At 56.5% G+C, this 27,737-nt stretch overlaps 1 protein-coding gene across 1 annotated transcript; it reads left to right on the top strand.

The window, feature by feature from the left end:
- Positions 1-7,851: 7,851 nt before the first annotated feature.
- Positions 7,852-27,140, top strand: KCNN1 (potassium calcium-activated channel subfamily N member 1). The gene is made up of 8 exons (XM_044917473.1): positions 7,852-8,265; positions 9,006-9,101; positions 11,947-12,365; positions 15,242-15,383; positions 18,524-18,634; positions 19,228-19,355; positions 24,338-24,407; positions 26,886-27,140. The coding sequence occupies exons 1-8, from the start codon at positions 7,852-7,854 to the stop codon at positions 27,138-27,140; spliced, it is 1,635 nt and encodes a 544-aa protein (XP_044773408.1).
- Positions 27,141-27,737: the final 597 nt, after the last annotated feature.

The following is a 27,737-nucleotide window of genomic DNA, read 5'->3' as shown; positions in this document are numbered from 1 at the left end:
CTGTCACCCCCAGGCTCCCACCTCCTCCTCCAGAGCAGGGACCGAGGGGCTGTCAGGCAAAGCTCCTCCTCACCACTCCCTGGCCTCATTTCCTCCATGGACCATCTGCAGGGGCCAGTTGTATTTATTTGTTGACTCAAGATCTCATCTTGCCTGCTGAAAACATGAGTTTGGGGGATTCCGTGTGTCTTCTGCACCATGCTGTCTCCACTTCAGGCTCATCTCTTACATACAGGAGGTGCTCAATAAACATTGATAAAATGAGTGACGCTTCTCTAAGTCCCTGAGTTCCAGAGAGCCGAGGAACGAGCCCTCTAAGATGCCTGCCCCAGCTCCTGGGGCCTTCCTGGTCCCCTTCCTGCCCCTACAATTCACAGAACCCTAGGGGACTTAACCCTCCATGACTTGCACCCTGCTCAGAGTCCTCGTGCACACATCTCTGCAGGTGGGACCCCTGCCAGCCTCTGACTCGGTCCTTCCCTTTTGCCCCTTCCCTCTGGCCACATTGGTCTCTCTTCTCTTCCTCAAACATGCCCTCCTTGGTCCCACCTCAGCGTCTTGATCCTTGCAGTGCCCTCCACCCGGTGCCCCCTTCTAGCTCTTCCGGGCCTGGCTCCTTGGCCCCTTTGGAATGTTCCCCCTTCTGGGAGGCCTCCCATGACCACCCCAAAGTCTCCCCAGCTGTTCCTATCTTTCTCAACTTCACTGGATCGCTTTCTAATACTTGTGTATCTAGAATTCTTACTGGTCCTTTTGTTTGGAGAGGGTTGTTCCCAGAGTTCTAGAAATTCAGCTCCAAGAAGGACAGTTTTGTATCACAGACTCTGCATCCCCAGCACCAGACTCAGGCAAGGGGCTCGGTGGCTATGTGAATGAATGAATGAATGAATTGAATGAATCAGTGAATCAATGAATGCATCAATGAATGAATGAATGGGTAAATATATTCCGTACCCTGCCATCTCCATACTCATGGGGGATTCAGGGTCCAACCTCCTGGGCAGCCATCTGTCAGGCCCCAGGTGGGTCTGATATTTCTGTGGATGCCAGCTAGGGGTAGGGGTAGGTGGCCAGTCCATCCCTACTCAGGCAGCCTATGGGTCCTTCAGCCCCTGTGAGGCTCTCCCAGGTCTCTTGCACCTGGACCCTTGGTCACTGCCCTAGACTTGTGGCCCAGCCCTCAGGCCCCTGGACGAGGGGCTTCCTGATCAGCCACCACCCCATCTCCTGCCTGTTCTTTAGGCCATTTCCTGGGAATGTGAGTCCCCCTGGGTGCATCCCAACTGACAAGTTCATTTGTAGGCTCCTCTGGTCTCTTCCAGCCAACCATGGACTGATAAGAGGCTCTCTCTGCAGTGAAATCTCAGGTGGTGCCCACCCACAGCCCCACGTCCGTCCCCCGACCCCTATCCACCTCAGCCAGACTTTGTCTCCGAGAGGTGAGGTTGAATTAGGCAGGAGGGCAGACTTGGGTGGACAGTGGTCATTCACCAGGTCAACCATCCTAAGTTTAGCCCCTTGAAGGGGGTCCCTGATCCCTTAGGGCAGATGAGCCCAAAGGGGAAAGAGGGATCTTTCCAAAGAGAGAAGATGGGTGCAGAGCCTGCAGGGCCTGCTCAGGATGCGAGGGCCTAGAGGAGCCTCCAGGGTCTGTGGCCCATGCTTTTGTGAATATCCGGACGTTTACATGTTGGACTTGAATTCAAAAAGCATCCGATGTTGCGGGCACTCCACAGAAGCCTACACAGGCTGGAGTCAGCCTGTGGGCACGGTGTGAGTGCTCCTTGTGGGGCAGAGATCCGCACAGGGGCAGGCTCAGGTTGGCAGGGGCTGGGGCACTGAATGCAGTACAAGGATGTGTGCCAGGTCCCGAGGGAGGTGTGGGTGGTTCCAGCACGACCGTGCTTTAGAAAGAGCCCCCAGCAGCTCAGGCAGGCCTGGCAGGGGGGGGGCTGGTGAGTGGATGGGTGGATGGGGATTACAGAAGGCTGCTCCTTGAGCATGGCTGAGGATGCATCCATTTAGGGTCCCCCATCCTGACACCCCTGAGGTGCCCCGGCCTCCACGGCCACCACAGCCAGGCCTTCTTCAGGTGTCCCCAACAGGCTGGGATGAGATACAGAAGTCTTGTCCACCGACCCCAGGCCATCACCTGGTCCTGCTCAGCCTCATCACTGGCCCATGAGACCACCCCCTGCCCAGGCAGCCATCCACTCATCCTCATTTAGTCTAGCTCTTTTCCGGACACCACAGAGGAAACAGATCAGCTGCCTACAGGCAGTGACGAGCAGTCAGATGTTCCTGACCCTGTCCCAAGCTCCAAGCTGGGAAGAAAACAGTGGGGGACTGGGAGAGAGATGGGGGGGTCAGAGCTGGACTCAGTCACCCCAGCCAGGCGGGGACAGGGTAAGGCCTAGATAGTTTGGCAGCCTGGGGGAGGAGAAGGAAAGAGCTCCCCCTCCCCGTTCCACCCGCTTCCCCCCCCCCCCCCCGTCCCCAAGGCCCCTTCCAGCCATTATTAAGTTGAATGAATGAGTCGCCCAAGGACACCCTCTGTGCCAGGAGAAAGGAGCATGGTTTTGGACACCTCCCAAGCAGGCTTCCGCTGGCCTGCCATCCTGGTATTGTTGGTAAGGGTTAGAAGTGGGAGGAGGGGCTAAGTCTCACAGAAGATGGCCTTGAACCCATGGCCCTAGCAAGGCACCCCCTCAACTCCTAGAAGCCCCCACGTCAGGGTCCTAGGCACCCTGCACTCAGCAATAGACTGCAAGCAGGACTTCTGAGGAGGTCATTTCAGGAGGGAGGTGTCCAGTCGCTTTGCAAAGTTACCCCTCAGCAAATGCGTGTATTTGAGGGGTTGAGGGATGGTTGGAGTTTGGGGACTCGATTTTGGAAAGGGGGTGGCTAGGAGTTACCGAGAGCTGTCGGGGGCGGGAGTTGTCGCTTCGCTAAGTCAGGTCCCCTCCATTGCGTCCAGCCAGAGAGCGAGTTTGAGGACCAGCTGAGCGCTGGGGGCTTAAGGGGGCTCCCGGGAATGTGGGATCTTTAAATGTAGGCGGGGCTTGCGGGGTCGCCGGGGGCGGTGCCAACCCGGGCTCGACCAATCGGCGGCTTCGCCCGCGTCGCACCGCCCCCTCCTCTCCCGGCCCGCGCGGGCGCTCGCCCCCGGCCGGGCCCGTGGACAGGGCGGCGGGGGATGCACCCGCCGCCGCCCCCGGCCCGGCCGCCTCCGGGCCGCGCGTCCGCCGTCTGCTGCCCGCCCCGTCTGCGGCCGCGGCCCCCACGCGAGGGTCTGCGGCCGCGCGGGACCCTCTCCCCTCCAGCCTCTTCTGCCCGTGGGAGCCGAGCCCTGCAGGTACGGGGTGGGACGGACGGGAGCGCCCAAGGGGGGAGGCACGTCCCGAAGGGGGACGCGGTTCAGGACAGGGGCCAGGACAGAGGTCTCCGTAGGGTCTGGCACCCAAGGGACACAGAGAGGAGGGAATGTATGTATGTGCACTGCCTGAGTGAGTGGAGATTCACGGACCCCCCATTCCGGAGGGGGAAGGTACTGGGTTCACTTTGGCGGGGGTAGAGCAGTGAGTCTCCAAACTCCATAGATACGGTGGGGAGAGCTCTTGGGGTGAAGGCAGTGACCTGGGACTGACTTGGGAATAGGAGGGAGGAGACCCTCACCACGGCCGCCTAGATTCTGCCGTCAGGGTCGCCCCTGCAGGGCCAGGGAGCCGGGTCTCCCAGCTGTCCCTGGACAGAGGTTGGGGTACCCCAGACAGGGCACTGCCTTGGCTGTCCTGGAGGGCAGGGCTGCAGATGTGAGTGCTGGAGGCTGGGGGCCAAATGAGAGATGCTGATGGAGATGGGTCAGAGCGGAGGGTGCTGTTGGAGGCAGCCATGGGGAGAGCCGGGCAGGCTAATTGCACCCTGCTGACTGCTGGCAGGTTCTTGACTGGTGGTGATGGGGGCGGGGGTGCGCCCAAGGGAATTGGGCAGTCCGTGCCTTACTGTACCCACTTCCGGGCAGCTCAGGGCTGGGAGGGCAAGTGGATCCTTTCCACCCTGCAGAGCTAGGGCCAGAAGAGTGCTGGTGGGTGGGGTGTCTTGGGGTCCTTACCCACCCTCCACAGGGACACACGCCCCACAGCTTACCCACACATCCTGGAAGATTCCGCCATGTGATGCTCTGGCCATGGTTCCTAGAAGAGGTGGGGTGGGCATTTCGCCCCAAAGGGGCTCTGCCTTGGAGACTGACAGGCAGGGGGCACCTTCTTGCCCAGCTCTGAAGGACGGAGTGCGGCACTGGGCAACAGCGCCGCCAGAAGCGTACCCGCGACCGCGCGAAGAGCATTTTCCGCGTGAGATTTCACTTCCATCCTGGCCGCTGACCTGCTGCGGGGGGCACAGAGTCTTCCCTTTACTGAAGAGGCAGCTGAGGAGAGGGCAGTGACTTCATCCCGGCTAGGACGCCCAAGGGTCCCTCCCAGGCCGCCACTGCACCAACTCGTCATTTGTGAAAGGGCTCACTCGAGGACCTTTAGGGTCTGGCCAGTTTATATTTCTGTTGGGTGGGAAGCCTTGGAGGAGCCAGCTGCCCTGTTCCCTGCCACCTGCCTACCTCCTCCGACTCCTCAGGAGTCCACCTGGGGGCCCCCTGCCCTGTGTGGCTCACAAGATTCCCACAGCGTCTCTTGGGATGGTGTGAAAGCGGGGGCTCAGCTCATCGTCCCATCCCAGCCTTCAGTGAACAGAGGTCTCATGCCCCAGACATGTTAGGTGGTTTTGGCGATTCCAGGGACCCTCAAAACCAGATGCAGCTCAACAGTGTGTTTCGAACCTTTTAGAACTCATTGGCAAACCCACGGCCTTCACCCAGAAAAACACACCCTTCTGTAGACATCTAAACCTTGGCCAGAGTTTCAGAGGGGCTCCTGGTTCTTTGGGAATTTCTGAGGGGCCCAGGGACCCCAGCTTGATGCCCAGTTGCAGTGGGGGAGGGGAAGGCAGACCTGGAAAGGTGTGGGGTCTCTTGTCCTCTGGGCCCTCTGGTCCCACCCAGACCGCAGAAGCTGACCCTTTTTATGGAATCTCAGGCAGGCCACTCTGTCCTTCTGTGTCCTCTGAGATCACGGAAAGGGTCAGGCACCCACCATGCCTGTGTCTCGAGCTCTGTGGTCCTTCAAGGACAGGGCCGGCTGGCTCCCTTTCCAGATGGTGGCTTGTCAAGAGGGAAGTTGGCAGATCCTGCCACTCACTGCCCCCCAGATGGCACCAACTTAGTTCTTGCCCTTCCTGGCTTTGTGACCTTGGGCAAGGTGCTAAACCTCTCTGAGCCTTGTCTCCCATCTGTGAAATGGGAGCAGGATTGCCACCTGCCTCACTGAGTGGCAATGGGGATTAAGTGTAATAATTCTGATAAAGAGCTCAATAAAGCCCACAATAAGTGCTAGGTATACATTAACATCATGAGCCCCAGGAAGCCCCCGCCTCCCTCCCTCCCAGAGGCCACCTGTACCCATCCCCCCAACCCCTCCCTGCCCAGGGCACCTTAGGACCAGGCCGCCAGGCAAGGAGGAGCATGGCGGACACACGGCTGAATTTGGCCTGTGCGTCGGGCGGCTGAGTCACATCCCCAAATTGCATCTTCATCAGTGCGTTTCGGAAGGTCGTTTGCAGCACCCCCACCCCCTCCAGGCTCTGTCTGCCAGGCCACTTGCCTCTCCTGCCTGTGCCCCTGAGCCCCGAGTGAGGACCTTCTGCACTCTCAGGAGAGATGGTAGGAGTGGTGCCTGGGGTTTCCTCATCTCCTGGATGAGAACAGGGTCTGGGGTTGCTGCGTGTGTCCCGGTGACAAGCTCTCGGCCCCACCTAGCAGCTGATGGCCCTCTGCATGGCAAGCAGGGGCCCTAGCCCAGGAGGAGAGTGGCACCTGAGTGTTCGTGAAGGCGGAGTGAGAGATCAGGGCCAAGGTCAGCCTTATAAACTGAAGTACTGGGCCTGCAGGAGACCAGCCTGTGTAAACCACGAGGCGTTCGACCTGTGAGCACCAGGTGTCATCAGCAGAAGCCTCAGGCCGCAGGTGGCCATGGCTTGGTTGATGTAATGGCTGGGAGTGGCGAGGCAAGGGGCACGTTCTGATGCTCATGAGGTCACTGCCGTGGAAGGAATGTTTCTTGTGCTCCTACTCTGTGCTGGAACCAGCATCTGGGAAATGTCGTGGGTGGGACAGATGCTGTCTGGGGAGAGGCCAGACAAGGGGCTCAGGAGGTCCCGTGGTGCATGCGGTGGATCCCTGGCCAAGGTGGCCCGTGCCCTGCCTGGTAGCATGGCTCGTCTTGGCCTGTCCTGGTGTGACATTTTCCGTATCTGTCCCCCATAGAGTGTGGTTTCCAGGCTGGGGAAGCATCCTGTGTGTACACACAGCTCTCTCTCCTGGGCCTGGTACGTAGGGGCCCACAGCGCATACCAGCCTGGCCTTTTCAAAGGGGACAGCACTTGTTGGGGGAATCTCACAAGGCGGCCCAGTCTAGAATCTGCCCTATAAGGAGATGGCCCCTTTATAGCACAGTGCCTCAGTTTCCCTAGCTATAAAACTGGACCCCCTTCTTGGGGGCATTGTGAGGATGGAGGAGAAAATTTGTGGGAAGGCCAGAGCCTGGCACGTAGTAGATGTTCACTAAACATCAGCTTGTGGGAGGGGGAGATGGTGGGGTGGGAGTGCAGGGGAGGGTCTAGCAAGTTGTGACCCCGGAGGCGAGACTCCAGGCAGCCTCATCATATATGTGTTACTGTCATCAGCGTCCTAGCTCTCGAACATGATGCTAGAGGACACTGCCCTATGCAAGGGCAGAATTCAAGGATATCGGGGTGATCAGTCTGCTCCTTGGTAGCCTGGTGGGAAAACTGAGGCTGGCCTGAGGTCACAGGGCCGGGCTGAGCACATCTCCTAAGACCCTATAGAATCAATTCTGGGATCTTAGAGCTGAATACTAGGTTGCCACACTGGTCATGGAATCTCTTTGGAGATCACAGACCTCCTTCCACCCAGGCAGGAGGGAGCGGGGGTCTCTATGTGGTTTCATAGCCACAGCCATGGTCCTAATATCCCCACACTGATGTGTGTTCAGGCTTTTGGACAGCTCTAGGGGAGGAACTGGAGGCTCAGTAGGGTGAGATTAACTTGTCCAAGAGCCTGAAGGTCAGGAGGAGTCAAGCCTGGATTGGAACCACCTCCTGACCACACACTTACACAGCCTTTGGCCCTCCCCGGCAAACCTGCTGGCAAATTCCATCTCCAGACATTCAGAAGTATTTACTGAGCATCAGCTGTGTGCTGGGCATTGTTCTAGGTACCCGGAGACAGAACATCAGTGGGCAAAGTTTCGGTAAGAGGGTGTTCTAAGCAGAGGGCACAGCAGGTGCAAAGGCCCCAGGCAGGACCAGGCTTGTCCAGATCTGGTGATGGGGATGCTTATGTGGCTGGAAGGGAATGACTCTGGGGAGAGGGAGAAGGCTGAGGTGGGTGGGAGCCAGACCACAGAGGACCTCATGGCCCCAGTGAGGACTTTGGTTTTTATGCAACGGCACTCAGGAGCCTTGGGAGGCTTTTCAAGCAGGGGAGGAATGTAGGCTGACTCGGGATGGCCAAGCTGCGTGTCAGCCACTCTGGGTTCATGGCTTTCTGAGCCTCACAGTGTTCTGGGGTGGTGGCAATGGTTCATGGCCCTCTGGTCAGTTGGCCAGGCCCTGCCATGACTGTGTCCCTTATGCCCTCAGGTCAGTGCAGGAGCCCAGTCTCTGAGCCATGCTGGGCCCCGGGCGGCCTACAGCGAGCCCAAGCCCGGCGCCCACATAGCCATGAACAGCCACAGCCACGTCCACAGCCATAATGGCTGCGGGGGGCGGCCGCTGGGCAGTGGGCCGGGTGCCCTGGGCAGAGACCCTTCAGAGCCCGAGGCCGGCCACGCCCCCCAGCCCCCACATGGCCCGAGCCTCCAGGTGGTGGTGGCCAAGGGTGAGCCAGCCCAGCCCTCACCTGGCAGTCCCCGGGGGCAGCACCAGGACCAGGAAGATGAGGAAGACGATGAAGAGGATGAGGCAGGCAGGAGGAGGGACTCAGGGAAGACCCCGAACGTCGGCCACCGCCTGGGCCACCGGCGGGCACTCTTTGAGAAGCGGAAACGCCTCAGCGACTACGCCCTCATCTTCGGCATGTTCGGCATCGTTGTGATGGTGACCGAGACGGAGCTGTCCTGGGGGGTCTACACCAAGGTAGGCACGGCCCTTCCCCACGGCACCCCAGGGGGGCCCCTCTAGGCCCACCTGGCTCCCCCACCACCCCTTGCGCATGGGATTAGGGACCACATTGGCCGCAGGAGAAGCAGGTGGAGGATGCTGGGGGTGGGGGGCCCTAGAGGCCGGGGATGGGAAACTGGGCCTCCCACTGTGCCCACCTCCTGGGGGTAGCAGGCAGGCTGCACATGGGGGAGTTAGGCTCCAGCCCACTCCTTCTGCCCTTGCACCAAGAGGTCACACCCTGGCTTAAGGTGGGGGAGGGGGGCTGTCCCCCAGGCCGGGCCTGGGACAGGAGAGCACCAAAGAAGGCCTGGGCGACAGAGCCTGGAAAGAGCCTCTCCTTCTGAGAGTGGTTGGGCTGGGTTATGAGCCTGGCTATGTGTCCCCTCATGCCACCCGAGGACGTGTGAGGACAGAGAGAGATCAGGGCATATCATCCTGTAAACTATGAAACAGTGAAGGTGGATGAGGCCATATAAACTGTGAATTCCTGTGCCTACATGAGGCCAGGCCTCATAAATTGCCACATGGTAGGCCTTTAGGAGGCCAGGCCTTATACGCTGCGAAGTATAGGCCAGCCTTGCCATCACCCCAGGCCTAAGGAGTAAGGACAGGAGCATGGCTTCCTGAGTGGACAGCCCAGGTGGGGGGTCAGGAGGGCCGCCCACCCCCCAACATCCTTGTCCTCCAGCCCTCTGCTCTCTCTCTCTGCCCAGGAGTCCCTGTACTCATTTGCACTCAAATGCCTCATCAGCCTCTCTACGGTCATCCTGCTGGGCCTGGTCGTCCTCTACCACGCCCGGGAGATCCAGGTCAGTGCCCAGCTGGCCCGGGCAGCTCCCCTCCCCATGCCCCAAAGACCCCCCTCCACGCCAGCCACCTGGGACCCTAGCCCCCTAAAACATAAAAGGACCAATAGCGTCTTTCTAGAAAAAAGGAAAAAAGACCTCTGTGAAGACACACCCTTTAGATCACTCCAAATTTCTTTGGAATGCCTATGTTTTACTTTTCATTGATTATTTGGAAAAAAAAAAAAAAGAAGAAGAACAGTGAGGGAGCTGGAGATGAGCCGGGATCTTCTGAGGTTTGGCAGCCTTGGAAACCAGTGTTTATAACACCAGGCTTCTGTTCCTATTCGATCAGACCCTGCATTTGAAAGGTTTATTACATGTCAGAGAGTTTGTTCTCCTACTTCGGGAGTTAATTGAAACCTCGGTGGGCCCCAGAGAGCCCAGCTCAGGCAGGGCATGTTGGGCACCTGTGCCCACAGCAGGCAGAGGTCACCTGCAGCTGGTACCAGGGGCCTGGGGATGCCAAAGGGTATCAGGTCTGGCTCCAGAGTCTGGCCTCTGGCCTCTGACCTCTGACCTCAAGGAGCCATGGTCTGGCAGGAGACGGGTGTAGGAAAATCCTGCCTGGGTTGCACCACCCGTAGACATCCCTGGGGACACCCAGGGTCTGGCACGAAGGAGGGGCCCTGGACGTGGCTGGGGGCAGGGGAGGGGACAGTGATATGTGAGCTGGAAGGAAGCAGTTCTTAAGGTACAGCAGCTGGGGACAACGGTCAGTTCCTCATACAGTGAAACATGGAGGTACCATACGACCCAGTGATTCCACCACATCCAAGAGAAATGAAAACCTACATCCACACGGAACTTGTACTCGTGTGTACATAGCAGCCCTATTCACAATAACCGAACGGCAGACACGATCCAAATCAGCTGGTGGATGGATAAGTAAAATGTCGAATGTCCATACAATGGAGTAGGATTCAACCATTTAAAAAAAAAAAAACGAAGCCCTGGGGCACCTGGCTCAGTCGGTTAAGCATCTGACTCTTGGTTTTGGCTCAGGTCATGATCTCAGGGTTGTGAGATCAAGCCCAAGTTGGACTCCATGCTCAGCTCAGCACCGAGTCTGCTTGAGATTCTTTCCCCTTCCGTCTCCCTCTGCCCCACCCCCTGCTCATGGGTGTGCACATGCGCGCGCGCTCTCTCTCTCAAATAAATAAATAAATAAATAAAATCTTTAAAACAAAAACAAAAAATGAAGGACTGTGTGAGTGTGCTTGGGCTGCCATAACAAAGCCCCACAGCCAAGGGGCTTAAACAACAGAAACATATTCTCACAGTTCTGGGGCTAGAAGTCCAAGGTCAGGTGCTGGCAGGGTTGCTTTCTGCTGAGGCCCCTCTCCTAGGCTTGTAGGCAGCCGCCTTCTCCCTGCGTCCTCTCCGCTCTCTCTGTGTGTGCACATCTGTGGCCCTCTTAAGAGGACACCAGTCCTGTAGGATCAGGGCCCCTCCTTGATGACCCCATTTAACTTTCATTCTTTAAAGGCTCTCTCTCCAAATACAGTCACAATGGAAGTTAGGGCTTCCACTTATGAATTTTGAGGGACAGTCTAGAACACTCCACCCACCGGCCCATCCCCCAAGTTCCTGTCCTCCTCCCAAGCAAAGTGCATTTACTGCATCCCGACAGCCCACAGAGTTTTACTCCATCCCAGCACCAGCTCCAGGTCGCAAGACTCCGTTAAGTATCAGTTACGGGTAAGACTAAGGCTCACTTCCTCTCCAGCCGAGAGCCAGATAAGTCATTGTCTCCCAAAATACAGGGCTGGGACAGGAATAGGCGAGACATTCCCATTCCTAAAGAGAGAAATCCGAAAGAAGAAAAGGTGCCAGGTGCTGAGCATGTCAAAGAGCTAGCAAGGCAAATTCCATCAGATTTGCTCAAGAATAATCCTCTTGGGCTCAGTGCTCCAGCTTCCGAGCCCACTGGGGTGGCCGCATTGCCCCCTTGGCTCTGGGTGGTAACCTTTTGTGACTGCCGTCTTCGATTCAGCATGTTTATGAGGTTCTTCCACCTTGTAGCAAGTATCAGAGCTCATCCCCGCCCCCCCTTTTTTTTTAAAGATTTCATTCATTCATTTGAGAGAAAGCACAAGAGGGGAGAGGGTCAAAGGGAGAAGCAGACTCCTGCTGAACAGGGATCCTGATGTGGGGCTGGATCCCAGGACTCTGGGATCATGCCCTGAGCTGAAGGCAGACGCTTAACCATCTGAGCCACCCAGGCACCCCTCCCCCCCTTTTTTAAAAAGATTTTATTCATTTGAGAGAGAGAGTGGGGGGAGAGGAAGAGAAAGGCTCTCAAGCAGACCCCACATCCAGGACAGAGCCTGGTGCAGGGCTCGATCTCACCACCCGAGGTCATGACCTGAACCGAAATCAAGAGTCGGACACTTAACCAACTGAGCCATCCAGGCGCCCCCGGAGGGCTGAATAATGTTCCATTGTATGGAAGGACCCCGTTTTGGTTTTCCATTCATCCATAGACGGACACCTGGGTTGTTCCCACTTTCCACAATTGTTCGCCTACAGGGATTTGTTCCAATGCCTGTTTTCATCTCTCTTGCGTTATATACCTAGGAGTGAGCTGGCTGGGTCATTGGTGACTCTGTTTTCCTTTTTGGGGAGCACCCGTCCCCCATTTAACTGGAATTGTGGCTAACCCCGCGAGCTAGGGAGTTTCGCATCCAAGGCCATGTTTCTTGTAAAAGCCACGCGGGGGCGGGGCGGGGGGGGCGGCCTCGGGCTGGGGTCTCATCGCGCGGGCGCGCGCTCGAGTGCGAGCCCCACCACCGCCCGCCCTCCGCAGCTGTTCATGGTGGACAACGGGGCAGACGACTGGCGCATCGCCATGACGTGCGAGCGCGTCTTCCTCATCTCTCTGGAGCTCGCCGTGTGCGCCATCCACCCGGTGCCCGGCCACTACCGCTTCACGTGGACCGCGCGGCTGGCCTTCACGTACGCGCCGTCGGCGGCCGAGGCCGACGTGGACGTGCTGCTGTCCGTGCCCATGTTCCTGCGCCTCTACCTGCTGGGCCGCGTGATGCTGCTGCACAGCAAGATATTCACAGACGCTTCCAGCCGCAGCATCGGCGCCCTCAACAAGATCACCTTCAACACACGCTTCGTCATGAAGACGCTCATGACCATCTGCCCGGGCACCGTGCTGCTCGTCTTCAGCATCTCCTCCTGGATCATCGCCGCCTGGACCGTGCGAGTCTGTGAGAGGTACGCCCCCCGCCCCCGGCGCCCGCCGCGCCCACCCGTGGCTCCAGAGCCCCAGGGCTCCCCCGGCCATCACCCCCCCCACCCCACCCACCCATGGGATATCCACCCCCTACCCCCACTTCCTGGCCTCAGTGACCATCCCTCGAGCGCAGCCCCCTCATCCCGGGGACTCCAGCCTGGCGTGCCCCACCCCCACCCACACCCACACCCACACCCCTCTGGGACACCGGCCCTCTCCCCCAGGGAGGGGGGTCTTGTGCTCCTTTCTCTGCTCCTCGGCTGCCAGCAGCCGACCTCTGATCTCTGGCCCGGGGCAGTGGAGGCAGCAGGAGCAGGATGGCCCCCATCTGCCTGTGTTCCCCCACAGTTTAACCTGCTCTCCTTCTCCCCTCTGCCCGCCCCACCGGACTATAGGGAAAACATGTGAGTCCTACCCTTGGCCGAGCTGTGTGCACAGAGCTGCTGCCGTCCTGCCCGCCAGGAATTTAAGATTAGCTGCCGCAAGGGGAGGGCATAGGGAGGTGAGGCGGGGTGGTCGTGACCAACCCCGAGTCCCAGCAGGGCCGGGGCAGGCAAGTTTGGGGTCGGGTGGAGGACAGCGGGAGGCAGGCTGCTCTCGGGCCGTGTCCACTGGGCATCCTGGAGGGCCTTGTGTCCAAGGTTTGGGAGGGTTTTGTTTGGACAGCTGACCTTGGGGGACTGGGACATCCCCTCCCAAGAGTTGACTGGGTCTGGGGTAAATAAAAACTGGCCCAGCCTTTAGTACCTCTCCCTGCCCGGGGTTTGTTCTGAACAGCCCTGGAAAGGTGTGGGCCATCAAACCAGTTTACAGATGAGGAAACAGAGACTCTGGGGCAAAGGGACATTCCTGAGGCCTGATTCCTGGTCGGCTCTGGAGACCCGCAGGGTGCTTCAGGAAAAGGAGGGTCCCCACTGGGCCTCTCAGGGCGTGGGAGTGCCTTGCCTGGGAAGGAGCCTCTTCTACCTCATGCCTTGCTGGGGAAGGCCCTGGAGGGGTCTGTGGCACGTGGTGCTGGGACTGGGCTTCCTGGGGGGTCTCTGGGCTGGGCCTGCCCCCCAGGACCCCAGTCTTCACCCCTTTATGCCTCTCTCCATGGCTCCTGCCTCAGCCTGATGTGGGGCTCATGGCGGAGAGGCCCCAGCTCTTGCTGTCATCGAGGCCTACCCTCTCGGGACCCAATAGGGTCTCCTTGGACCCCTGATGTACCCCCATGCCAGTACCCACAGCCAATCCCCCACCCTGTCGGGGGGGTCAGGATTGTGGTCTGGGAAGTGAGAGAGGGCACCCCTCATCAGGCATCCTTGAGGTGCAGTCTGGGTCACTGCAGGGGTCCCCGGGTTGGGGCAGGGAACGGGGCAGGACCAGGGGGGCAGCCAATCCTAAATTCTGAGCCCTATGATGCTGCTTGAAGCCCCCTCGCCTGCCTCGCTCCGCCCCTGCGGCTCTGTCCCACCCCCACCCTGCCTCCCGCATGCCCCCACTCCCTGGTCCTAGGTAGTTCTGGGTGGTCCTGCGGCCCCCACCACAGCTCCAGCCAGGCCTGGGGCTCCCCCACCCACTGCTGGGGGGCCTCCCTCTTCTCTTGTCCCCTGGGTGTGGGATGCTGGTTGACCGAGAGGTGGAGACCAGGGTAACCTGGGGCTCAGGCGCCTCAGTGAAAGATAGGATTCAGTCCCAGGTCCCCCTCACCCAGCAAGCAGACTGCAGCCCAGGCAGAGGGCCCTGGAGTGGCATCCGGCACCCAGGGGTGGGCAGGGACTCCCAAACACCAGACCTGCTGGGAAGGGCTCCATCGCTCCCATCTGCCTTCGGGGCCCCTGTCGTCTCCCCCTCTCCAGCCCCTGACTCCAGCCCTCCCCACCAGCTTCCGCTGTCCTGCCCACCACCTCTGTGCCGCCTCAATTGACCTCTAACCTTGAAGTCCCCCCCCCACCCCGTCAGGGCCTGAGGCCTGGGAAGGAGTCGGTCACCTGGAAAGGGCTCCCTGAGCTGGAGGGGTTTTGCAGGCTGGGGGCTGGGCTAGAGCAGAACCCTTGAGCTGACCCCGCAGACCCCCAGCCTGGGCTGACCATTGGTAGAACTTGTTTGTAGCCCACGTGACCAGGTTCACAGGGTTGGCTATGATCAGGGACAAAACCCTGTCCCTTGGGGCCCCCCATACCAAAAGGTTAGCCCCAGGCCTCCCCACAGTGTCACGCTGCCCCCTCCCTCCTCACTCCCAAGCAAACCCCAGGCCCAGATTGGGGTAATGGGTGCTGCCCCAAACATAATGACTTCCCTTTTTCTCCCAAGTCCTGCAGTACTGCAGTCCTCCAGCCTCCTGGGTCCCCCAGTGGTCCTCTTCCCCTCATGGGGCCTTGCTGGCTGGGGAAGTTCTTCCCGGTGTCTGACCTGAATCCTTACCTCTACTCCCTGCCGCTTCTGGTGCCCGTGGCCACCTGTGTCTGCGTCTGTCTGTGTGTCTGTCTTTGGGAGGGGGATCGTGTGCACACGTGTGGACATACCCTCACTTGGCCAGCTCTGCCCCATAACCAGGGCCAGGGAGGGCACACATCCTGGGCAGTAGCTCAGGGTGGGGGTGAAGGGAGAAGATTGGAAGGGATGCTGGGAAGAGGGCGTGGGTGCCTTCTGCCCCATGGTACCCTTGGGAAGATGCTAACCAGCCCCCTCTCCCTGGCCCACAGTGGTGCCTTTATTACTTTGAGCCCTCAGAGGGATCAGCTTCTTGCAGTCAAGGTCCCCACACGGCCGGGTGGACCTGGGGCCCTGGTGTCCTGGTGCTGCCTGCCCCAGGGGGATGATGAACTCAGAGAGACCAGTGTGGACTGACTGGGCCTCCCCTGGCTCCCCTCAGGTACCATGACAAGCAGGAAGTGACCAGCAACTTTTTGGGGGCCATGTGGCTCATCTCCATCACCTTCCTCTCCATCGGCTATGGTGACATGGTGCCTCACACCTACTGCGGGAAGGGTGTGTGCCTGCTCACTGGCATCATGGTAAGGGCAAGGGCCCTTGCATACCCCCTGCTGGTGGGGAGCTCACCCCATTGCGAGCTATAATGCATCAGAGTTCCTCCTTGTGTCATCCTGCCCCTTCACCGCCCCCGCCCCTTACCTCTGCCATGACTCAGAATCTGCACCCTTGGGCTTCCTGGGGGCATCTCTTCTTGGTTCCTTCCAGCCCTAGGTATGGAGCTCCTGTGGTACCCACGGGGTTAGATGCTGTGGCCCACTCTTAGCACAGAGTTTTCTTTGCCTTTTATTCTCTGCAACCTGCTTAATTCATAGCCCTTGGGTCCAGGGCTAGGGGCTTGATGCTGCCATGCCTCAGTTTCCCCCGCTGTAACCAATGCCCACTTCTGCTCATTGTAAGGTTCCAGTCTGTTCCTTTATATAAAATGCCTAGAATCATGAATGCTGTGGACAGCCAGTCAACACCCTCTGGGTTGTGCATCACAGCCCAGTTCCCCATCCTTGCCTGACTACTGGGGTATCCCAAGCACCCCACTGAGCCCTGATGGTGTGAAGTTTGTCTCATGTGACTCAGTAGACCCTGGCAGCACCCCATCTCCCCCAAAGACTTCTCAAGGCCATCTGTGAATGTGGGCAGCCTTTGATATGGAGCACCTTCTTTCCCTGATTCCATCCTCAGTTTTCCTGTTCATCCCTTCCTTCTGGAAGCTTCTTTCTCCAAACTTCCACCTCCTTCACAAATGCTTTTCCATGTTTTGGATTATGAATTGTTGGGTGCACGGTCCCCTACTCCTCTCCCCAATGCCCAGTTAATAACAAGTTCAGTTGTGAAAATCAATGAACACCAGTAGGCCATAGAAGCCAACCTGATCCCACCCTCAGGGTCCACCCCAGGATACACTCCTTGGAGTGTATCCTTCCTTATCTCTGCACAGAGAGATGCATTTGTTCTTGCGAAAATAAGACCCCATCCCCACAACAGTGTCCTTTCCTACTGCAGACGGGAGGGCTTCTCGCAGTGGCTGTACCCATCCTGTTTCGTGGCTTGTAGACTGCTCAGTTGTCACTATCCCCCGAGGCCCGTGGCTCTGTCCCTTCTTCACCCCTCATCCCCTCTAAGCCATTTGGGCATAAGCCAGGGGTCCATGTCCTCTTCCTCCCCCCCACCAGGGCCTCCCTTCCCCTGGCCAAGCTGACATGGCCCCTGTCTTGTGAAATGGCATCACACCGATTTGTTTACGTTATTTTGCAAGAGGGGGAAAGGGGAAAGATCGGCCACAGTCCAACCCCCACAACAAGCAGATGAACTTTGCAAAATGAGCAAAGAAAAGTATTCGGGCAAGGTGAGGTCAAACCCAGAAAGCCCAAGCCAAAATGGAAGAAAAGCTGAGTTCCATTCTCTGGGACTTGGCTCCTTCCAGAAAATGAGATCCGTGTGTGGCCCGCAAATCTTGCTAGCTGCCCTCGCACCTGGCGCACACACGAGCAGTCACACTTGGGTCGGTCTCCAGCTCTCCTGTCTTTCTTTCTTTGAGAGAAAGAAAGAGAGAGCACGAGCAGGGAGAGGAGCAGAGGGAGAGGGACAAGCAGACTCCGCACTGAGCACGGAGCCCAACACGGGGCTTGATCCCAGGACCCCGAGATCATGACCTCAGCCGAAATGAAGAGTCAGTCACTTAACTGACTGCGCCACCCAGGCGCCCCGGTCTCGAGCCCTTCTGTTAGCTCTCTCCTCTTCCACCCTTGCCCAAGTGTGTCCCCTCCCGGTCACTGCCCCTCCCAGTATCTCAGCAACCATGCATTTGCCTGTTCTTGCACTTCAGGGCATCCCAGTGTGGCCCCTCTGAGCCCGGCATCTTTGGCCGGACATGGTTTCCATGCTCTTATGCAGAGCCGGCAGATGACCTTTTTTTCCACATGCATAGTATTCCATGTGGAGGCTTCCAGCACTTTTCTTTGCCCCAGTGGACAGGGCTTTTTCCAAGATCGGACCCCAGGAACCCATGACCGGGTTTTCTCAGAGGGTGACCTTGTGCCCATCCCGCCCAGGTTGGGCATGTGGCCATCCGGACCTGCCCAGGACCATCCGATGGTGTCCCTGGCCCTTGCCCACCCCTCCCCATAAGTGTTTCCTTCCATCCCTAAGAACAACTGAACTACAGCCCAGCACCCCCCACCCCGGCTCCCCGCCCCCCAAGCCCCAGGGGCTGAGCCCAGCCTCTCCCTCCTTCCTTCTTAGAGGTAGCAGCCTGGCAGGTAAGGCACCAGGAATAGACTTCGGTGCAGTTGGGGACCACCTGGCCTCACCTGCTCCTGCCACCTGCCTTGGGCACTTCTGGAGCTGATGACACCTCCTGGGTGTTCTAGGCTCCCTGGCCCCTGCTTCTTGGTGGCAGACCCTCCCCATGTCACTTTTTGCTGCCCCCCTCCACCTGTCAGCCCTCTCCTCTCTCTTGGGTCCTCACTCCTGCCCTTCTGTCACCCCTAGGCTGCCCCCCAGTAGACAAGTGAGTCCTCTCTGACCTCTTTCACTAGCCAGGAGGTCTGGCTGCCATTTAGGGCATCCTGGGGAACGTGGTTGCATCAAGCAGGGAGCCTGCCATGGGAGAGGCATCCTCCCCTCCACTTCCTCACCTCCTGGGACCTCCACTTTGCTTCTTCCTACCTGCAAATGCCACCCCCGCCAGGCAGTCAGCCTGACCCTTCCCTCACGCTGCCTTCTTCCTGCCAGCTGACCCCTACCGTGAGTGTAGGAAGACATGTCCTCTGGGTCTCTGTCCCCAGCACCCAGACCCCAAAGCCTTGATGGAAATGCTTCCAAATTCTCCCTCCTCCATGGTCATCAGTGCTGAATTTACCTGCAGATCCTTCCTTTTCTTCTCCCTTTCTTGTCTCTGAGCCTCAATTTCCCCCTCTGCCCAGCGGGGATAAGAATGGTCTTACCTCCCAGGGCTCTTGGGGATCAAATGAGACATTTGATGGTAAGCAGGTGGGGCCGGGAGTCAGTGACCTCAACAGGTGGGATTTGCCAGCTCTGTGGGCTTGGAGGGTAAAGGTGAGGGTGGAATCAGGGCAGGCTTCCCGGAGGAGGGAGGGTGTCCTGCCTGTGGCCTGGGACCTACATGAGGCAGGACACTGATGTGTTCCCCACCCTCCACATGCAGGGGGCTGGCTGCACAGCGCTCGTGGTGGCCGTGGTGGCCCGGAAACTGGAGCTCACCAAGGCAGAGAAACACGTGCACAACTTCATGATGGACACTCAGCTCACCAAGCGGGTAAAGACGTGCATCACAGCCACTTCCTTTCCCAGTCATCAAGGGCAGACGCTCCCCACCTTACTTCTGTACACAGTGGGCATGTCCACAAGCCCACAGGTCACTGCACTGCCTCGTGCTCTGCCGCCCATGCGAATGTTCATGAGCCATGCACAGAGACAGGGCCGTGGCCCCGGGTGTCCACCCATGTGCCCAGTCATCGGCCCACCCTGAGCCACACAGCAAGAGGCAGGCATTTTAGGGCCAGTCAGCCAGATACAATCTATGAGCTGTCTGACCTTGGCTGGTCAACCTCTCTGTGCCTCAGTTTCCCCTTGTATAAAGTGAGAGAGATACCAGCATGTGGAAATTCACGGATTTAACATTTGCAAGGTGTATAGGAAGGGTCTGGCCCATGCTGAATGATATAAATGAAATGCACACACACACACAGACCCAGAGAGCACAGATGTGGACATGTAAACATGGCCTCACCTTACACGTCCAGGACCCCAGAGGGGCATGTCCAGGAGTTTCGAAGAGTTTCTGGAAGTTTCCAGAACCTTCTGCAGTTTTGTGCCTACCTTGAGAAACTGTTCTTTTTCTGGGCCCAGGTAAAAAATGCCGCTGCTAACGTTCTCAGGGAGACGTGGCTCATCTACAAACACACCAGGCTGGTGAAGAAGCCAGACCACGCCCGGGTTCGGAAACACCAGCGTAAGTTCCTCCAAGCCATCCATCAGTAAGTCCAGCACCTTTCCCGCTCACGTTTCTGTGTCCACCTGGTGCAGAGGCAGCTGTGGTCCTCGGGAGGAGGCTATGGGCCAGGCCAGACAGCTCAGCATGGCCTCGTCATGGCCCCTCCCATTCTGGGTGGTCAGTTGTCTGGGGCTTGCAGCCTCTGTGCTGGGTGGGATGGTGGGATGGTCAGAAGGAGGCAGGTGATGGGCCCAGAACTTGTCTAGGGCAATCACCTTTGATAAGTCAGGCAACTCAGGGGCACCTGGGTGGCTCAGTCAGTTAAGCATTTGCCTTCGGCTCAGATCATGATCTCAGGGTCCGGGATCAAGCCCTGTGTCGGGCTCCTCACTCAGCGGGGAGTCTGCTTGTCCCTCTTCCCTTCCCCCGCTTGTGCTCTCTCTCTCTCTCTCTCTCTCAAATAAATGAAGTCCTAAAAAAAAAAAAGAAAGAAAAAGAAAAGTCTGGCAGTCCACCCAACATAAATGGCAAGAAGCATATTTTATTCTCCAAAATAGCCAAAATTATCTTACCTTTTAGATATTAAGCAATTTCCCTTTTTTGCTTTGGCTGCTAGGAAGCTCAGAATTTACTTTGTGTCCTGATCCATGTGATCAAGTGGGGTAATTAGAAATTACTTGATTTTCTCTGTTGCCCCTTTGTCCTGAGAATTTTTTAATCAAGTTAGTTCTCATCCCTCACTGCTCACTGGAATCACCCACAGGGCTTTAAAAATCCTACAGGCTGCACCCAACGCCAGTTACAGCAGAGTCTGCGATGCACCCTGGGCTTAAGTTTAAGTGAGTCCAGTGAGTCCAGTGAACAGCTGGAGTTGGCAAACTTTACCTGTAAGGGCCAGAGAGTAAATATTTGAGGCTTTTTGGACCAGACAGTCTGTCGCAACTACTCTGCTGTTGTAGCAGGAATGCGATAAAGAGTAGTGGGTGGACCATGCTCTAATAAAACTTTATTTTCCCCAACAGGCAGCTGGCCAGATTTGGGCTGGGCCAGGCTCTAATATGCCACTCACTGTCCACTAGAAATATCATGTAAACCACTATATAATTTTAAATTTTCTAGTAGCCACATTTAAAAAAAGGTAAAAGAAAACAAGTTACAAAGATTTTAATATATTCATTTAATATATTATAAATATTATTTTAATACGATCAATATAAAAATCATTTATGAGATATTTTAAAGTTTTCGACACTAAATCTTCAAAGTCTATTGTGTATTTTACATTTATAGTCCATTTGTATTCAGACCAGCCACATTTCAAGTGCTTAGTAGCCACATACAGGATGGATGGAACATGGGGTGCCTGGCTGGCTCAGTTGGTTAAGTGTCTGCCTTCGGCTCAGGTCATGATCCCAGGGTCAGTTCTGGGATCGAGTCCCTCATCAGGCTCCTTGCTCAGCGGGGAGCCTGCTTTTCTCCCTCTGCCTATGGTTTCCCCTGATTGTGCTCTCTCTCTCTCTCTCAAATAAATAAAGTCTTTAAAAAAAAATAAAATAAAATAAAACGGACAGTCTGATCAGTGTTAACATGTATATACCCAGAGTTTCCGGGGGCTCTGAACTGTTTGTCTTTTAGCTAGAGAGTTTAGTCCATTTATATTTATTGTGTTTACTGTTATAATTGGATTGGTTTCGAATGATAACAGTCTCTACTTCACAAGACTGCAGGGAGATCTAAATGGGATGATAGGCAGGAATGCCTGGCATAGTCCCTGATAACACACGGTAGCCCCCCAAGCCCTGCTCCTGCGTCTGCCCCCACCATCTAAAAAGCGGGGAGAGGAGCTGGTACCACACCTACTCAACCTTACTGTGTCCAGGTCTTAGTCCTACCTCCTCACAAGACCCCAAGGCCCTTGAGGACAGAGATCCCTCCTTGTTGAGCCCCCTACAGTTGTTCACCAACCACTGGGTCCCAGTCTGCTGTCTGCCACCTAACTGTGGGGCCTGGGCAAGTGACTGTGCTATTCCAAGCTTCGTTTTCTTATTTCTAAAGTGGAGACAGTGGTAATTAATGTGCCTTTCCTCCAGGGATGAAATATGGATCAAACACAGTTGGGGACTCAACCATGCATACCTGCCATACAGTATTTTTTACACATGGGAAATAGCGATGTTGTCATTACTGCCCTTCATACATTCACTTGTTATCGCACCAGCATTTCCTATGCCAGCTGGTGTGCCAGGCATGGGGGACACAGACGCGGCCCTGCCCTGGACTTTGCCCCAAGGAATGTTCCAGAAGTTTGTTGGGGGAAAGTGGGAGGATGGGACTTGGGAAGAGCCAAGTCTATGGAAGAAGGCACCTGCTCTGTGAGTTACTTGTGTCCCTTTGTTCTGGGGCGGGACTGTCCCACTCTTATTTATTGATTTATCTATCTATCTATCCATCTATTTATTTATTTATTTTAAGGTTTTATTTTTAAGTAATCTACTCCCAACATGGGACTTGAACTCAGGACCCCAAGATTAAGGGTCACACACTCCCCCAACTGAGCGAGCCGGGTGCCCCTCACTCATCTTTAGGTCCCCTCTAAACCTACTCCCTTCCCAGCAACAAAACAAAACAAAAAAACAAGATGCCCTGTAAAGCTGAGGAAATCAAAGAAGTTTGAACTAGGGCCTGAAGTGTGGATGGGATTTGGTTACGAAACCAAAAGGTGGGCAGGCATACCAAGGATTGTCCACAGTCTGGGCAATGGTGGGAAGGTAGGAATGAGCATGGCGCCAGGGAGACTGGAGGTCTGATACACAGGCATGAGGGAGCCCAGGCATGTTCTTGAGCTGGGGAGTCTCCATGATGGGAGCACTGTATGAGCAGCCAGTGAAAAGGAAGAAATGGTCTCAGGATGGATTGAGGAGCACAGCATGTGTCTGGAGAGTGTATGGATTTGCTAAGGATACTGGAGCAAAGTACCACAACCTGGGTTATTTAAAACAAGAGAATTTATTTTTTTTAATTATTATTATTTTTAAGATTTTATTTATTTATTTGACAGAGATGGAGACAGTGAGAGAGGGAACACAAGCAGGGGGAGTGGGAGAGGGAGAAGCAGGCTTCCCGCGGAGCGGGGAGCCTGATGTGGGGCTCGATCCCAGGACCCTGGGATCATGACCCGAGCCGAAGGCAGGCGCTTAACCACTGAGCCACCCAGGTGCCCCTAAATGATTATTTTTCAAGATTTTATTTATTTATTTATTGGACAGAGAGAGAGAGAGCAAGCAGGGGGAGGGGCAGAGGGAAAGGGAGAAGCAAACTCCCTGCTGAGCAGAGACCCTGATGAGGGGCTCGATCCTAGGACCCCAGGATCACAGCCTGAGCTGAAGGCAGATGCTTAACCAACTGAGCCACCCAGGCGCCCCAATTACGATCTCACTGTTCCAGAGGCCAGAAGTCCAAAACCAAAGAGTTGGCAAGGCCGTTTTCCCTCTGAAGGCACTAGGGGAAGATCTGTTCCAGGCCTTTCCTAGCTTCTGGGAGCCTCAGGTGGTCCTTGGCTTCTGGATATATCACTCCAGTCCCCCATCTTCACATGGCCTTCCCCCTGTGTCTTCACATCATCCTCCCTCTGTGCATGTCTGTGTCCAAATTTCCCCCTTTTTATAAGGATGCCAGTCATATTGCGTTAGGGCCTACCCCAAGACCTCATTTTAACTTGGTTAGTTCTAGAAAGACCCTGTTTCCAAATAAGGTCACATTCTGAGGTACTGGGGGGTTGGACTTCAATATATCTTTTTGCGGGGACACTGTTCAACACATAACATGGAGGTTGCGAAGAGGTCAAGACTGACTTCCCTGGGAAAGGCACCCCGGAGCTCGGCAGGCCTCAACTTCCAGTCAGGGCAGCCTCAGACCTCCAGGGCTGGGGGTGTTTGTACCCACCGTTTCTCCAGACGGAGGGCTGGGTCCTACCAGGGGTCCTAGTACCCAGCATAGATGGGCCCTGAGGGGCCTCCCCGAGCATCTATCACATGTGGGCACGCAGGGATTGAGTTTGGACCAGTGAGGAGGAGTCCTACCTGGAACTGTTTCCCTGGGCTGGTTTCACTGCACCAGGGATGGAGATGAGGGTCAAGGACACTCCGTGGCCAACTCCCCACCCCCCTACAGCTGTTGGGAGGCCAAGGTGCGAAGGCTGAGTGGCAGGTACAGGTACTGTACTGCTGGAGGGCCGGTGGGCACGGCTTTGCCTCTCCGCGCCTCGTTACCCCCCCCCCTTGGGAAACAGCATGGGCATAGTTCTCTGGACTAAGTGCCACCTTTGGGGCCAGGTGCCTGGCACACACTAGGATACAGCGGGCCCACAGGCTGAAATCAGCTGCATTGCTGGGGGCACTGTGGAGGGAGGGGAAGAGAAGAGATGCATCCCCAAGGGGCTGGCATGGCCCCCGCAGCCACCCAGGGCCCCCAGCTTGGTCCTGGGGTTGTGTGGGTGGGAGGCGGGCAGGGTTGGGCACGTGCCAGCCAGCTGCACTGAGGTTAAAATTGCCTTGTGATTTCTCTCTGCTCTGCCGGGTCCCGCCAGAGCTCAGAAGTAAGTCTCTTCCTGGGGGTGAGGGGTGCATGGTGGTCACGACGCAGGGCACAGGCCCAGGGCAGCTTTCATGGAGCACTACCCCTGGCCTCAGGTGGTAGCCAGGGCTTGTATTCACCCTGCGGATTTGTGCAGTCTTCACCTAGGCCGGGGGCCAGGGTGGGGGCGTCCAAGTTCCCCGGGACATCCTGAATCAGGCCGTGTGGACATGGCTAGAAGGGGGACACTGTGGGAGGTGGCTTAGCCACCCCCCAGGCCTTGCCACCCGATGTGTGCTGGGAGGGAACGGGCTGCATGGGGCCCGACCCTAACTCCCACCCCATCCCCCCCCGCACGTCTCGCAAGGCGACCCCAGGTGGGGTGGGTGCATGAAAGACCCCACTCCCCCTGCAGCCTCCACCCACAACCCCACCCACCCACCTGTCCCCCAGGCTCCGGAGTGTGAAGATTGAGCAGGGGAAGCTGAATGACCAGGCCAACACTCTCGCCGACCTGGCCAAGGTGAGCAGGGTGGGGCTGGGCGGGGTGTCTGCTCAGGCCAGCAGAGGCTGCTCAGGCCCCCACGGCAGGAGAAGAACTGAGCCCACCTCCTGCCAGGGAAGGAATAGTGGTGGTGCCTATCGGACCGACAGCTGACGCAGGCAAGGGATGCGAAGCAGGCAGGCACCAGCCTCCGGGGGAGACAGGCGCTGTCTGCAAGAGTCCGGAGGTTCTGAATATAAGAGAGATGCTAGGAATCTACCCCTGCATGTTGACCACTTTTTAACTTTGGCAGCTCTTTTATTAAAAAAAAAAAAATAGTATCTAATAAAATAGCTTTCATCAGAATATCTAATTAGTGGGTGAAACTGGTGAAGTGTCCTTTTGTTTTAGGCATATCTACATACAGGCTCTAAAATTGAAGAGAAAAACGAAATTCTTTTGCTATGGATATAAATTCAAATTATAGAATCAGCAGAAAGCTTATTTATGCAGCAATTAAACATCTCTTAGGAAATTAAAGTTGGTTGCAAGAGCTAAGACCAGTTTATGTTACAAACTAATCTCTCTGTTGGTTTTATTATCAAGCCTGACCCCATTTCCCACTTTTTATTCATCCACTAAAGGTGGGACAGTTGACCCAACTTCAGTCAGGCAGGCTCTTAGAATATTCGTCCCACTATTCCGAGCTCCCTTCTGAGCAGCGGCCTACCTTTCACAAGTAGTTCACGCATGAACTCTGCTCACTGGCTCCATCCCCTAATCAGTTAATTAGTCTGAGGTTCATTTAATATTATCTTTGGAAGATGTTAAGTCCTATTCTCCTTCTTATACCCAGAGCGTTTTGAACTCATTCTTTTCATCATTATCAAGAGAATGCAGTATAATATTAACCTACATAAATTTAATTTGGAAAGAAACATTATAGAGGGAAAAAAAAAATATTGTAGACCCCTGAAGAAATCACTCAGTTGGTAGTAGAAAGAACATAATCCTAAGAGATATAGAAACCCTTGCCAAGTTAATTTGATGTCCTATGAGATTATAGCTAGAAATACATATGAAATGCCTTTGAAAAACTCAGGTACTAATTATTATAATTTGGATTATCCATATCGCTCTTCCTTCCATTAGCATAGATGATTGAAGTTTGAATTTTTCAAAGTTATTTAAACCTTGCAATCATAGTAGTAGTATGCCCCTCTGAGTACATTTAACAAAGCCTGCTTTGAAGTCAGGCTTTAACTGGATGGGATTATATGGGTTCCTAATTTCTAGAATTTAACAAGGGTAAAATGTTTTCCAGCATTAAACTTTAATGCGCTCCTACCCAAGATTGCTGATTTAATTTGTGTATCTCTGACAAAAGTACAAGGTGTATTCTAAGTTTTGAAGAATTTAAACCGCAGGCCAGAAAAAAATCATCAGAGGCTGGATGCCTCCAGATGTTACCCTCTGGCCCTGGGGACTGTGGGTAAGAGGGGCCCCAAGGTGTGTGTTCGCCCTGGGGCTGGGGCCAGTAACGAGACATGGTGGGGGTCACCACTGAGGCTCAGGCACGGAGGCTGGAGGGGAGAGGCCAGGGGTGGAACGCAGCAAGATGCTGTGGTAGGTGCCTCGTCCTGTCCCCCTCCCGTGGAGCGAGGGGGTGGGGGCTCTTTCCCCACCTCAGCATCCATCCTCCCATCTCAGGCCTCCGGGTGCTGAGCCGCTGTCTGCCTGGGGGTCTGGTCAACACCTAGTTGAGGTTAGAGATAGAGGAACGATGTTCTACCGCCACCTGGTGGCAAGATTGGGCACCGCACCCAGGTCTGTCTGAGCGGCCAGCCTTCCCTTCCTGGGCCCCTGGGGGACAGTGGCAGAACCAGTTCCGGCTTGCTGGGTGGTGGGGAGCAGTCGAGGTGGTGGGGGTACCCCATCGCCTACTGCAACAGTAATTGTGGCTGCTAGGCTCCCCAGTCTGTGATTGGGTCAGATCCCTGGCGTGGTCACTGCCCCCCCCTCCCCGCTGACCCTGTCCCCTCCCCAGTCTACTGTGGGGTGCAGGGGGGCAGTTCACAAACTGAGCCTCCTCCCCAGCCTGGAGCAGCGTCAGCCCAGAACCTGCCCCTCTCCCCCACCCCGCAGCTCTGTAGGCCGTGGTTCCCCTGGGTGAAGGCAGCACCCAAGAAGACCACCCTTCGGCTTCATGTGCCTGCTGGCCAGTTCATCCCCTCAGGGCGGCTCCGGCCACATCCACCCCAGGACCTCCCCCAGCCTTCCCCAGGCCTGCTGGCCCCCAGCCTGGCATTCAAGATCTCTCTCTCCTCTTGCCTCTTCTCCTACCATTCCTTGGGGTGTGGCAAGAGACCTGTGGGCTTAGGGTGTCCTCACAGCTGTCTCCCACTTGGGTCCCTATTAGTGGGCTCCCACCAACTGGGGCTGGTCACCCATCTCTCTCTGTGTCTGTCCCTCTCTCTCACTTGGCCTCTCCTTTCTCTCCCACTCTGTCTCTGGCAGACCCAGAATGTCCTGTACGACCTCATGTCCGAGCTGCACGCCCAGCACGAGGAGCTTGAGGCCCGCCTGGCTGCCCTTGAAAGCCGCCTGGATGCACTGGGCACCTCCCTGCAGGCCCTGCCCGGCCTCATCGCCCAAGCCATACGCCCGCCCCCACCACCCCTGCCTCCCCGGCCTGGCCCCGGACCCCTGGACCAGGCAGCCCGGAGCCCCCCATGCCAGTGGCCACCCGTGGCCGCTTCAGACTGCGGGTGACAACCCTGCCCACCACCAGACCCCTCAATCTTGGCCATCGTGTGGCCGCCACCTCCACGCCATCCAGGAAGCCCTGTACAGTGGCGCCTCTTGGAGTTCAAGGAGCCGAAGCTGAGTTGGGCTGAGTGGCCCAGGGCCCTCCCCACCCAGACTGTCTGGGCAGAAGACAGGGCCGGACCGCAGGCGAGGGCAGGGGTGGGCCACCGCCCGCTTCCTCCCTGATTGGAGCCGGGCGGGGAGCCAGGAGCTTCCTTTGGTCCCCTGGCCCCCCCGACTCTCCCCAGGCCCCTGGTGGGCATGGATCAACCAGGAGAGGGGTCCTTGCCAGTTCTGAATAAAGCAGGACCCACCCAGTTGCTGCCTGTTTTGCGTAACTATGGGAGCTCATAATCACAACATGGGAGGTGACCACCTGACTCCAGGGCTCAGAACAAATGTGGGGGTCTAGCTGAGCCCGTCCCATGACTATTCTAGCCTGGTAGCGCTCCAAGCCTGAGCTCAGTTGGGTACACCTGAGGACGTCAGCATTCTCCTAACAGGCATTGACAGCCCTGGCCTGCAGGAGGCAGCAGATCGGGGAGACCTCCTTCGCTTCCC

This window comes from Neomonachus schauinslandi, chromosome 1 (assembly GCF_002201575.2).
Source record: "Neomonachus schauinslandi chromosome 1, ASM220157v2, whole genome shotgun sequence".
NCBI lineage: Eukaryota > Metazoa > Chordata > Mammalia > Carnivora > Phocidae > Neomonachus > Neomonachus schauinslandi.
Note: the sequence above shows the minus strand (reverse complement) of the source record. Positions and strands in the feature narration are given on the sequence as shown.

Bases quoted from the DNA above. Each gene is read 5' to 3' on its own strand.
- KCNN1 (XM_044917473.1), top strand. From the start codon at position 7,852: ATGAACAGCCACAGCCACGTCCACAGCCATAATGGCTGCGGGGGGCGG. The intron at 8,266-9,005 runs GTAGGCACGGCC...CTCTCTGCCCAG, and splicing joins CCTGGGGGGTCTACACCAAG to GAGTCCCTGTACTCATTTGC. The intron at 12,366-15,241 runs GTACGCCCCCCG...GGCTCCCCTCAG, and splicing joins ACCGTGCGAGTCTGTGAGAG to GTACCATGACAAGCAGGAAG.